We start from the raw sequence: 13,406 nt of genomic DNA, 5'->3' as shown, positions 1-13,406 counted from the left end.
CTTTCTAGGATGTTCCATTATAGACTGTTCTAGAATCTTCCATGACAACTAAATATATACAGACACTAAAGTTAAACTCTCACTCTTGGACTTAGACTTAGACATCGATAGACTTTAGTATTAACAGCAATTTGGATTGAAACTTTAATTCTACAAACAACATCATACTGGATTTTGACCTTAGTAGTGAACGTAATATTCAGATTGGATTCCTAGAAGATTTCCGAATACAGATAAAGATAAAAGATTGGACTCATATTTTGACAGTTAAGTTGGCAGTAATATTTGTGTAATACTTCTTGTAAACTTTTGTATAATAAATATTGTTAAATTTTACTATTGATTTGTGTCTTTTGTTGACTAGAATTTAAAGGCGATTTCTGGCCGTAACATATATAAGGTTAAAAGCTCATTAGAGCTTATGTTTAAATGTTTGTCAATATCCGGTCATATACACGGCGACCCAAAATAATCTTACTTTGTCAATATACGGAATATGCACATAGTTTTATCCGGTGTTGTTTTACCTTTTTGTCTCTTACTTTCAAGCACTTTTTAACCCTGATCAAGCCGCTATTTCCACATTTTTATTTTCCAATCGGCACGATGTCAGACGTACCAGAAGGATGGGAAAGGAAAATTAGTCGCTCAAATAGTAATTTATTACAAAATTTTAACTTAGAAAACTATCATTTAAAATTTAGACGGACCATCCCAATCTCGTAGATAGTTCTGAAATTTGCACTCGCACTCACTCTCGGTCACATACAGTGAAACACTGTCACTGACCAACATAAACTGATATCTGTATAATACTGGAAATGAACTCAAAATACTGAGTAAAATTTATCCAGGAAGTGTGTGTGTGCCACTGATGCAGGGCTTTCCCAGTGCTTTCCCTTGAAATTGAAGTAGTAGGCTAACTACACCTTATTGCTAATCCCGGCTGACCCGGCCGCTTGAACTTTTGACGCAAACAACAATCACTTTTCCAATGTGGCGTCAGATATTTTGTTTTATGACGTCAAATTTTTACGAGAACCTGTGTGATATTCAGTAATGGAGGACAAATAGCGATAAGGTGTATTACAATTAAAGGCGGCTGTAACAGCTTGGTGCATTACGGCAGGGGTCTGGCATAAATAGAGCAAAATCCTGCATTCTCGCAGTCTCCTGGCACCTAATTTTTTCTTTCAAATGACCATTTTTTATCAGTCAGAGCTCAGACATAAGTCGATTTTTGTTTTCGACTTAAAGAAGTCAAAACATGTATTTATTATAAAAATTTGATTTCAATTTTAGACTTATCTAAGTCAGAAAATGACAGACTATTTATGTTGACGAAAAAACTTAATTTTACTTGGTGGCCAAAGTACACCACCTATGACAGCAAAAACCTGTCTGAGAGTTCACAAGGACTTGAGCTATCGTTTTTTAATTATCTAATTAAACATCCTCACTAAACACAGATGTTTTACCTCATTAAGTGTTTGTTCCAGGTGGTTGCATTGTAAGGTTAATTAACATTATCTCCGATTTTTAAGCAGTTAAGCTGCTTTATGCAAGCACCCTAGATTTCTGTTCTACCCAATAAATGCTGAAATATGTGCCACTTTTATTATCTGGCTGGCTATCATGTTATTTATAACTAATTGGACACTTTTTTCATACTTTTTATTCTGGAATATAAAAAATATTACCATAAAAACCTTAAATGATCGTCGAATCACCCAAAAGTTTTGAAGTTGCACATAGGAAGTAGTGCTCGATAGAAATCCTTCTATAGTTTATTATCCCCTGTGCTGTTGGCTAAGATGTCAAAGAACAATTGTATGAAATATTTGATCGCCGAAAATCTATAAAGATCAGTCGTTTACATTTCCCAAATGGCAAAAGTCGTAGGAATATTGTTTGTCATCGATACGTATTACATACGTCAGTAGTCTATTAATCAGCTGATATAAGTTGGCGGCAATTTCAAATTACATACATTGTAGAAGACGAAATTTATGTACCTTTTAAATTGGGAGGATTATGATGATACATAGGTACATTATTATTAATCATTTCATTCGTTTTTTGTCTGAAATTATTGAGATTATTTAAATCATCTTAATTCAGTAATCTTAAATGTATGCTCATTTGTATTCTTGTTAATATTATTCCGTTATCTCGTAAATGACCTTCATGCTTGTCAAATAAAGTTGTTGTTATTGTAATTTTCTCATTGGTCGATGTCAACAGGTCAAGGTCATTTCAAGATTGTTTGGCTTTGGTGTTACATAATGCTACACGTGCTTTGATTTAGCTCAATGTGCTTCAATAAATACTGAGATTAAAAATTTAACAACCGTTTTCGAAAGGACGGCATTATTTAACTTCCATAGTCGCATATTTTTGTAAAATATTAAGTCCGAATCTGTGACACGTATTACACCGTAATTGTTTTTGATTTACAAGAACTTTTCGATTTCGGTACAGAAAAATACAACTTTTTTGGATGTTTCTTTTTATAATTTTTCACATTTAAACACTCGTAAAGAGTTATTGAATCATTTCTATGCGGTTCCTTCAGCAACTTGATGCTGGTAAACGATTTTCCCATGAAAATGATACGAAAAGAAATCGCATGATACGATAAAAAGGTAACGAGGCTCGAGAAACGTTTATGTTTTCAACAAGTTGAAGTTACAAACAAGTTTTTCATAATTCCTACTATTACAGTTATTTAAAGTTTAAATAAATGTTTTTTTTATTTATTATGATATTTTTAATAGAAGACAGTTAAACCGTAATCAAGATATTTTAATTCAGTTATAATTTGAGACGTTAATAAAATTGAGAATGAAAATGAGGAATGTGTCAAAGAGCCAATAACCTGATCTAATAGCAGACAACAGTCGAAGGTTACCAATGGATCTTCAACAGGTTGGGAACAAACCCCCTGTATGGTGATTATACCTGTATAGAAGGATAATCCTTCTTTAGAGGGATAAAATTATCCCTCTATAGAGGGGTATTTTTGTTTGCACTGGATTTAAAGCAAATTAGGGCAGAATGGCATTTTCTAGTTATATTGACCAAAATCTCTAGCATTATATGCATTAACATATGCACTTTACTAAAAATTGGGATAACCAGTTTTCTGCTAAAGTGACAAAACTTGCAATCTGTTGTATACCTACCTGAACACCTGATCAACAACAAAAGGAATAGTTGATCCTTAAATTTCATGTTAAATCTAACAATAGAAATTCTGTTCAGTGAGGCATAAGTGAGTAGAATTTACCTGATCATCACAGCTTTCAATCATGGTGAACAATAGATTTTATATTTAGTCAGATAAGCATCAAACTGGGCATGTGCATATTAAATTAATTACATCAATTGGTGCATCAACTGTTCCAGGTTACTGCCATAATAAGTAGAGAATGCCATTCTGCCCTATTTTGATTTAAATCCAGTCTTAACAAAAATACCCCTCTATAGAGGGATAATTTTACCCCTCTAAAGACATGATAGAAGGATTATCCCTCTATACAGGTATAATCACCATATAGAGGGTTTGTTCCCAACCTGTTCAATGCAGGGAGAAACTCCCACACCCGGTTTGCTTTCGCTGGCCCCTTAACATAATAACAACAAGGTATACTATTTCAGTGATAATCATTGATAATGGACATCAAACTAAAATCAGAAGTATGCACAAGAAATTAAAATCTAAAAAAATGTACATAACAATTATGAAAAATAAATATGATATACAGCAACAATCACCACATTATTGGGTCCTCACTATTGACAGGTACATACAGTGTGGCGGCTTAAATGTCTGAACTGGCATAAAACTCTCCCCTAACATGGAACAGTGTATGTGCATAATCTCAGACATTGGAATCTTTATAAATATAAATTGGAAATAACTTTTGAAAGTGGTAGGATTGCATAGCGTAAACATTACTGTACAAGCATTATTTGATACTTTAGAAATAGCTGAGAACAATGCCTGAGATAAATATTTTCACTAATTCTTTACACTATTCATCTGAACTTGGCCAAGTTTGCCTTTGGGTTTTTGATTAACTGCCTATAGCACCCTTGGTGCTTTGATTAAGACTCTCATTCATAATATTCTTTAGAAGACAAAGCATGGTCTTTCAATGTTGTCATTATTTGATTTAGATGTATGACCTTTTTATAAATATGCGTGGGTCTTGAAGTTTACCAATTTTGATAACTTATCGACTTATAGGAGTCGATATTTGCAACTTTTTGATTGTGGTCAATTATTTCTTGATAAACAATATTGGACTTACAAAATGTATTAAAGTCGTATTTTGTCTTGCATTAAAGGGAGACAAATCCTTCATTTCACATGTTTCATTTCATTTTTTTAAAGCATTGGTTTGTTGTTTATTTTCTTTACCTTATGCTTAAAATTCATTTGCTTTTAAAAGAGTTTTATTTACATAATAACCCAATTTGTTAGAATCTTGATCGATTTATTTTGCATAATTACATGCATTTGTAAACAAATCACCCCCCCCCCCCCCCCCCCCCCCCCCCAAAGACTGTTACGCGGATTTAAATCATACAATTATTTCTCAAGCATTGACAGAATATTGATATATCCTCTGATTTTCTCTTTTTTGTAAACTGTTCAATAAGTCAGATATATATACATAAATCATTTGGAAATGTTATTTATTTGTGATTGAGTCAACAATATACTACTTTCGTTTTTGACCTTGATTCTCTGAACACCACATGGTCTCTGAAAAATGAACTTCAAAAGATACTGTTTTCCAGATTCTGAACAACATGATCTACTACACTTTCTTTTTTTTGACTGACATTATTCCATATAACATAAAATTGTCATCCTATCTGATTGTCTCCACATTCTACATGTATAAGCCAACATTCCAAAACCAACAGGTTAATGACCATCAGAAAGTCTCTATTTTTATCCTTCAAGACCACCGGAACGTCTTTCTTGTTATCTTTGAAAAGAAACAATGCATTCTGACTTTAAATAGACAACCAATCTACAGTGACCTGGATTGATGTGAACTATATTTAGCCTAAGGTAAATACTGACTTTTCATCCTTGATTATCGTTACCGCAACCTTGCGACAATACGTCTCTCAACTGCCTGTAAACATTTGAAAAAAGATAAATTTTTTTCTTTTTGAATTAATATTTTTGTCAGTGAAGTAGCCAGCACATGAAGCCACCGTAAATGGTGGAAATCTGCTGTCTACCAGCTACTTTGGAAAGCCCTGCTGATGTAACAAGTTGCGGGATATAACTTCCTTAAAACTTTCAGTTTTACACAGTTTTACAGTTCACAGCAGTATTTGGTAGTAAGTTCCAGTCGATGATAGTTTGTGGAAAAAATGAATGTTTATATATGTCAGTATTTGCTGATAAGAGTTTTATTTGTTTGACGTTTGAAGTTCTGGATGGTCTAGTATTAAATTCTATGTGATGTTCAGTGTGGATGGCTACCAGGTCGTCGTTCATTTGTACAGTAGTACCAGTCATTGTTCGTGTCTTCTTTCCACAAGAGGTTTCCATCCAAGGTCCTTCGTTATGGAGGCATATATATTTAATATTAAATTTAACAAAAGAAAACCAGGACGTTAGAAAAGGAAAGAAACAGAAAGGACCATAAACATTTGTCTTTTTAACATTTGTTTGCTTCATTTACAAAGAGGGTAACATCCTAACAAGAGTATAACTGGTAAACCTTACCTGTATTTGCATGCCCTAATAGGGTGGTTTCCAGAGCACATAAAACATTCATGTTCACATTTACATGCTGCCCCATAAAAACACCTGCCTAAGCTGTAACCCTTGCATGGTTCTGAGAATCTTTGTACCTGTTCAGATTCATTATTGTGGACATACTGTGATCCCTTTTTATCCCCCAACAGAATGATTAGTTTCACTATCTGAAGGAACAGATCTCTTGATGAGTGGATACGTACACTACCCACAGCTCCAAGTCTAGCTCTGCCCAAGACGAGTGAGAACATCTTGCCTTACGAAGGCGGTATTGTTCATCATATATGACTCAACCTGAGCCATCCCCTCTAGATGCAGCTAGTGGAACGGTGTACATGTATTTCAGGAATTCTTGTCCTTTATAAGGCAATTTTTCTAGCATTATATCCATAAAGATGATGAAAGCAGATGTCCATACGTGCATACTTGTGATGGTGCTCTGTTTTTGTGGAGTTATAGTTAATAGCCCCCTTTTACTGAAAGATAGCCATTTAAATGGGAGTCTGTGGCTAAATCTTTTGTAGATTTAAGTAAAACATGTAAATTAAGATATTCTCCAACCCAAATTTTCTCCTTAATTTTAACCGGTATATGGGCACCTACATGTTCAAAAACACTGTTGTATAATTAATCATACTGGTAGTAGCTACATGTTGTCTTGGTACTGGGTTTTGGTCAAATCCAGCCATCTCAAAAGCTATATGTTGTCTTGGTACTTGGTTTTGGTCACTGCCACTGGTTACAGAAATACTGCTTAGATCAGACTGAAATGGTACTGTCTCCTTGTCTGTGCTTCCGGATTGTTCTGGTAGGGTCATTCTTTGCCGTTCTGTTGGCTCTGATGTATGGTCTGATAGATCCTCTCTTCTATTTTGGTAAGTGTATGCTGTCGTCTTTGTTTACATGCTGCCCCTTGTGTTTTCTTCTTTTTATTTGATGATTGTCCTGTAGTCCCCTTTAAATAGTTTTCTTTGTCTTTTTGCTGGCTGCATGTTGTTCAACAATTAATTTAAGCTAACTATGCTGGCAGCCTTTGCACTTGGTTAACAATGCATGAATGATGTCACGAAATGAAAAGTGACTAAATTCAGAAACAATTAAGATTGATTCCGGGAAAAACGGAATTCTTCATTTATTAAACCAGTTTATCCTAATATGATAAACTTAAATAGTGTAACAGCATACAACTATATTAAGGTTTATAAGGTATGCATATATAATTAATAAAAGAACAAACACCCTTCAGAAAACACCTTGTTGATAACAATATGGCAGACGTTATATTTTGTATACAAGACATACAAATCTAATTCTTGAAGTGAAATTTCACTTTATTGAGTAAAAACGAGTAATATCTTTAATTTATATATTCTTTAATATTGTTAAAAGTAGTATAACACCATAAAAAAGTAGCATAGCACCATAAAAAAGTAGCATAGCACCATAAAAAAGTAGCATAGCACCATAAAAATCTTGTTATCCGGATATATCAGTTTTGGAGATATTGTAAAGGTTCTTGTATTTCTCAGGAAATCGTGGTACCGTCCTGACTGTGCTCATATACTACTTTATGACACTGTTGCCTGTAAGTTTAAGTTTTCAAGGGGATATTGACTGTAACATCATGATGTGTGCAACAACAGCAAACACCTAGAATTATAATTTTAAATCAATACTTTATAATGGGTATGATAATCATAAAAGAGGCCCAGCCTCAGGGGATACAAGTCTTAATATATATCTGGTCTTCAATCTTTGTTTCAGTGATTTGGGTAGTTATAGAGAGGCAACATCCAAAACATGTTTCATTAAGTATTCTATACATATTTATATACATGTAAGTGGTTCAATCCCTCAATTGCATAGTGTGCATACGATGATTCTATAAAATTGCATCACACAGGGTCTTGTGTCTTGTGTCATTGTCAATTCTTTTTCTTTTTTTCAGATAAGGAGTATTTTTTGAATATTTACACCAAAGAAAGTCAATGGGACATGCCTACAGCTCCTGCCAAACAGCAAAGTGCAACTGTTCAGGCTTCACACTTACTTGTCAAGCATAGAGATTCTAGAAGACCATCATCTTGGAGGGAAGAAAACATCACCAGATCAAAAGAAGAAGCTATAAAAATACTTGAGGGTAAATTTGATATATGGACTTGTCACTATACTGAAGAGTTTTAATAGACAAATGCTTTTAATGTCCCCTTGAAGAAAGTAAGATATATATTAATCTAACCCTGCCAGCCGTGTCAATCTACATGTAAATGTACCTATCTGTTCATCTGTCAACATATATATTTGTATACAATGTTACAGACTATGTATAAGGTATATGAATTCTCTTGTAAACTTTCATTCTGTTTATAGGTAGAACTTTATTTTGTAAATCAGTTGAATATTTACTGAAGATGTACATGAAATTTCTCATATTGATACAATGTATAAGCAGTATATCAAATGCAATTGGGTTATAAAATAATAATACGATAATCATGTTTGTCTGCATGGAAACTGATTCATCTGTTCTAATATGCATGTGTCATAATTAGTCAATGTTAAGATTTTTTGATTAGATCCATTTCTCATATATTAATATTAGCAATAGCCAATGGGTCTAAATTATTTTGATGCATAGAATGATTGTTGGGTCTGTGTCTATTTTCTTCTTGAAGAATTAACCTACTATGCAAATGCAGCAATACTATGTATACTTGACCATTGAGAAACAGTATTAATTTGACTATATAGATCTTTGTTTGTATTGATGTGAGATTAAACTACTTTTGAAAATAAAATTTTATAATTAACTAAAAACTATGTCCTCGATTAAATATAGGGGATTACAATGCAATGTTAATGAATTGTTGTTAATGAAATATATTTGTTCTTATGGGCATTATGTTTTTGGTCCGTGCTTTCGTTCTTTCATCCATCTGTCTGTCCCCCTTCAGGTAGTTTTTGGTCAAAGTAGATTTTGATGAAGTTGAAGTTCAATAAACTTGAAAGTTATTACACATGTTCCCATGACGCCTGTGATATGACCTTTCTAATATTAATGCCAAATTAGAGTTTTTACTCCAATTTCACGGCCCACTGAAGATAGAAAATGATAGTAACATTCTTGTTACTATATAAAAAGGAAGATGTGGTATGATTGCCAATGAGACAACTATCCACAAAAGACCAAAATGACACAGACAACCATAGGTCACCGTACGGCCTTCAACAATGAGCAAACCCCATACCGCATAGTCAGCTATAAAAGGCCCAGAAAAGACAATGTAAAACAATTCAAATGAGAAAACTAACGGCCTTATTTATATAAAAAAATGGCAAAAAACAAATATGTAACACATAAACAAACGACAACCACTAAATTACAGGCTCCTGACTTGGGACAGGCACATACATAAATAATGTGGCGGGGTTAAACATGTTAGCGGGATCACAACCCTCCCCCTAACTTGGGACACTGGTATAACAGTGCAACATAAGAACGAAATATAAAAATCAGTTGAAAAAGGCTTAACTCATCAGATGGACTAAAATACAAGTGGACGTGGCTGGGTACTTATACATCCCGACACAAAAAGACACAATGAACAGATCTGAGAGTACTCACAGTTATACTACATGTATCTATATCTAAGGCATTGACATAGTAAGAAATGAACATGACTCAATGTTATTTTCTCTTCTAGGCTTTAGGGAACAAATTGTTTCTGGTGAAAAACAATTTGCAGAACTAGCTTCACAGTACAGTGATTGCAGTTCAGCAAAGCGTGGTGGAGATCTTGGACCATTTGGTAGGGGTCAGATGCAGAAACCATTTGAAGATGCTACATACAGCTTAGATATTGGAGAAATGAGTGAAATAATCTCTACAGATTCTGGAGTGCATATTATTTTAAGAACTGCTTAAGTGTTCCTTCTTATTTATAATTATACTACAGGTTATAACAAAGTTACTGATATATTGTAAACTGGAGGTTGTATAGTTTTTTATCACTCATCAGTACTTTGATATTTGCATGCATGTGTCTCTATAAAAACATGATCTTGTTTAATTTGACTACATTCTGATATTGTAATCAAGAAAAACTTTAATTTAGAAAGACAATAAGATTAAAAAGGTTTCAAAAGAGGGACGAAAGATACCAAAGGGACAGTCAAACTCATAAATCTAAAATAAACTGACAACGCCATGGCTAAAAATGAAAAAGACAAACAGACAAACAATAGTACACATGACACAACATAGAAAAATAAAGAATAAACAACACGAACCCCAAGTTAGCAAACATTGTTCAGCGTTCTCCCTAGATATTTCATCTAGCATCCTGGTACACAGAAAAATTTGAAATACCATCTTGTTTTTAAAAATTATAGCAACACATTCATAACACAATCTATAAAAAAACAATTAGGTATCATCACATTCAAGAAATATAACAACACATTACCATGATGCTAAAAGGTCCTGGGGAGAACACTTGTTGATATAGTTATGTAGACAACACATTATATAATTGGTACAACAGGAGAAAATACACCTGTCATTTTTGTCGAGCCTTCGACTTTAGTCGAAAAAACGAGACTAAGCGATCCTACATTCCGCCGTCGTCGGCACCGTCGTCGGCGGCGTCCACAAATATTCACTCTGTGGTTAAAGTTTTTGAAATTTTAATAACTTTCTTAAACTATACTGAATTTCTACCAAACTTGGACAGAAGCTTGTTTATGATCATAAGAAAGTATCCAGAAGTAAATTTTGTAAAAATAAAATTCCATTTTTTCCGTATTTTACTTATAAATGGACTTAGTTTGTCCGCAAGGAAACATACATTCACTCTGTGGTTAAAGTTTTTAAAATTTTAATAACTTTCATAAACTGTCCTTGATTTGTACCAAACTTGGACAGAAGCTTGTTTATGATCATAAGATAGTATCAAGAAGAAAATTTTGTAAAAATAAATTTCCACTTTTCCGTATTTTACTTATAAATGGACTTAGTTTTTTTGCCAGAAACAAAACATTCACTCTGTGGTTTAAGTTTTTAAAATTTTTATAATGTTCTTAAAGTATCCTGGATTTCTACCAAACTTAGACAAAAGCTTGTTTCTGATCATAAGATATTATTCAGAAGTAAATTTTGTGAAAAAAAAAATCAATTTTTCCATATTTTACTTATAAATGGACTTAGTTTTTCTTCCAGTTAACATTACATATAGTCTGCAGTTAAAGTTTATAAAACATTTATTAGATTCATAAACTATCCTGGATTTTTTTACCAAACTTGGAAGCTTCTTTCAATCAAAAGGCAGTATCGAGAGGGAAATTTTTATTGGTGTTTTTCCTCATTTTTGTTGAGTCTGCGATTAACAGCAAAAGTAGGCGAGACACTGGGTTCCATGGAACCCATACAAATTTTTTTCATTTTAATTATTGCAATATAAGTGCCACACAAATCTTACGACTGTTGTTACAAGTAATCTCCATATATTTAAAAGTGCATAAAAATTGATTACGGTGACTCTCCTCTGCTAGTTTTGTATACGTTTAACCAAGTCAATATGCATGAATGTAACATTTAAAAACTTGATAAATCTAGGTTTATGTCAGATTTATCAATTTTCATTCTTTTGTCCAAAAAACACACTAAAACTTCAAATGTGCATTTGTGATCAGACGAAAATTCTTACAAACAGGCTTTCTGTTCAAGTAACAAACCACAAGGAAGATATATATATTTTTTTTTAATAATGACACATGTACAGCTGATCAGTTTCCCAATCATTAATTACTTTTGGAAATTATTTTAAATTAAGAAAGATATCTCCCTCATACAAAGCTCTGAATTCTTACCCGTTCTTTTTTTTTTTTTGGCCTTTTTGGTTTATAAGCTCTTTATCTTCTTTTGAATAAGTTCGGGATTAACAAATATTTTGATCTGAAGCATTATTGTCAAAATTCTCATAGAGTGTGAAAAAAAAATCTGTACTGTTATTGATTTATTAATATTATACAAAACCACAAGAAATGGCAAGTTACAAACGTTATGTATTTGATTAAATCAGCAATTCTGAAAAAAAAACATCAAATATGTCCAGACTCATAGTAATTAGAATAAGTTCCTTACACTGAAGTATAATTTTATCAAGGCAATTACTATTAGCATATGTTATTTCTTTAAAATAATCCTGGTAATTATGTTCTGTAGTTTGTGTTCTATATATATTATAAGTGACCAAGTCAGGCTTATCAAAAATACCTCAAACTCTCTTTTGCCAAAGTTTCCAGATTATACCTCATGCACAATAAGGGGGTAGGCAATTACTTTATTGACATGTGTTCATTGTACAGAGCTATTTTTTGGCAAACATTGATAGCAGACTAAGTATATCTAATGATTACATGAAAATAATCATGTAAAAGTTGATTTTATTATTGCTTTTCTTCAAAGCCATGGGTGTTCACTTTCTGTAATAATATTTTATTTTACCCTGTTTAAAACAGTATTCTTTTATTTTTTAATTTGTTCAATTTTGATATGGAATGTTTTTTTCTTTTGCTGGATCAGAACAATTTTTATTCCTAAATGATGCAATTATTTTATGGTGAATACTTTGATAAAACATTTGTCTAAACACATTATACGTTCAGTTGTATAGATAGATGAATATCAAAAATAAGTATTGCCAATGAGACAATTATCTTTCATAGTTCAAATGAAGTGGATGTAAACAAATATAGGCCACTGTACAGCTTCAACAAGGGAGATGATTGTGTAAACTTTCAATAGAAAAAACTAGATATTTCATATGATATAGAAATATTTGATTTCATTGGTTTGCATTTAAAAAGCTACAAAAAGGATTTGTAGTATTGATACAAGGTGTTTAAGGAACAATGTTATTTTTTTCCTTTAAGTTTGATTTCTTGTAACATTATAAATGTCATGTTCTATGTGCAAATATACATTCTTGCAATATGTGAAATAATTAGAGAATAAATGATTGAAATGCTGTGAGTTTTTTTTTTAATCAATTGTATATTATATCTTGTAACAAAACAGAATTTTACCAAAAGTCTATATATTTGATTTAAATTCTTTATAGACATCATATATCTACATGTAGCTGGATGTGATTGCTATGTTAGAATTTCTTTCCTTGGTATGCACTTTGATAGACCAACAACATTGAGACCAGAAAGGGGGAATGTGTCAAAGAGAACACAACCCGACCAAAGAGCAGAAAATAACCGAAGGCCATCTATGGGTCTCCAACATAGTAAGAAATCTCAATGTATACACTGTTGCAATTTCACTTCAATAAATTTATGCAGGTTACACATAAATAGAGTGCTGGTGTTCAACGATAGGTGAATTTAAACAAAAAAGAACAGTAAAAACTCTTCACAAAATATCTCACACCAAAATGTGTATGACTTGCCAATATTTTTTATTCTAAGATTTTTAGCAGAAGGGAGCATCAGGTTTTACCCTTGTCTTCTCTTCTCTAATTTGTTTGCCTGAACTTAATGTTATGGAACATATACACAATGCTTATTACCACAAAACTGGGATAAAGTACAAATTTAGGTGGAATCA

At 32.6% G+C, this 13,406-nt stretch overlaps 1 protein-coding gene across 2 annotated transcripts; it reads left to right on the top strand.

Annotated features, from left to right (window-relative positions):
• The first annotated feature begins 543 nt into the window (after positions 1–543).
• On the top strand, positions 544–12,819 carry LOC143064565 (putative peptidyl-prolyl cis-trans isomerase dodo). Of its 2 annotated transcripts, XR_012975277.1 has the most exons (4): positions 544–655; positions 7,740–7,931; positions 9,496–10,866; positions 11,058–12,819. XR_012975277.1 is itself a non-coding variant. In XM_076237471.1 (3 exons), the coding sequence occupies exons 1-3, from the start codon at positions 607–609 to the stop codon at positions 9,714–9,716; spliced, it is 462 nt and encodes a 153-aa protein (XP_076093586.1). In that variant the 5' UTR covers positions 544–606; the 3' UTR covers positions 9,717–12,819. The 2 variants fall into 2 exon arrangements, 1 of the variants encoding a protein (XP_076093586.1); XM_076237471.1 differs by having other exon boundaries at positions 9,496–12,819.
• The last annotated feature ends 587 nt before the right edge of the window (positions 12,820–13,406 follow it).

The sequence above is a fragment of the Mytilus galloprovincialis genome, chromosome 2 (genome assembly GCF_965363235.1).
Source record: "Mytilus galloprovincialis chromosome 2, xbMytGall1.hap1.1, whole genome shotgun sequence".
NCBI classification, from domain to species: Eukaryota; Metazoa; Mollusca; class Bivalvia; order Mytilida; family Mytilidae; genus Mytilus; species Mytilus galloprovincialis.
This window is presented reverse-complemented; position numbering and strand designations above follow the sequence as displayed.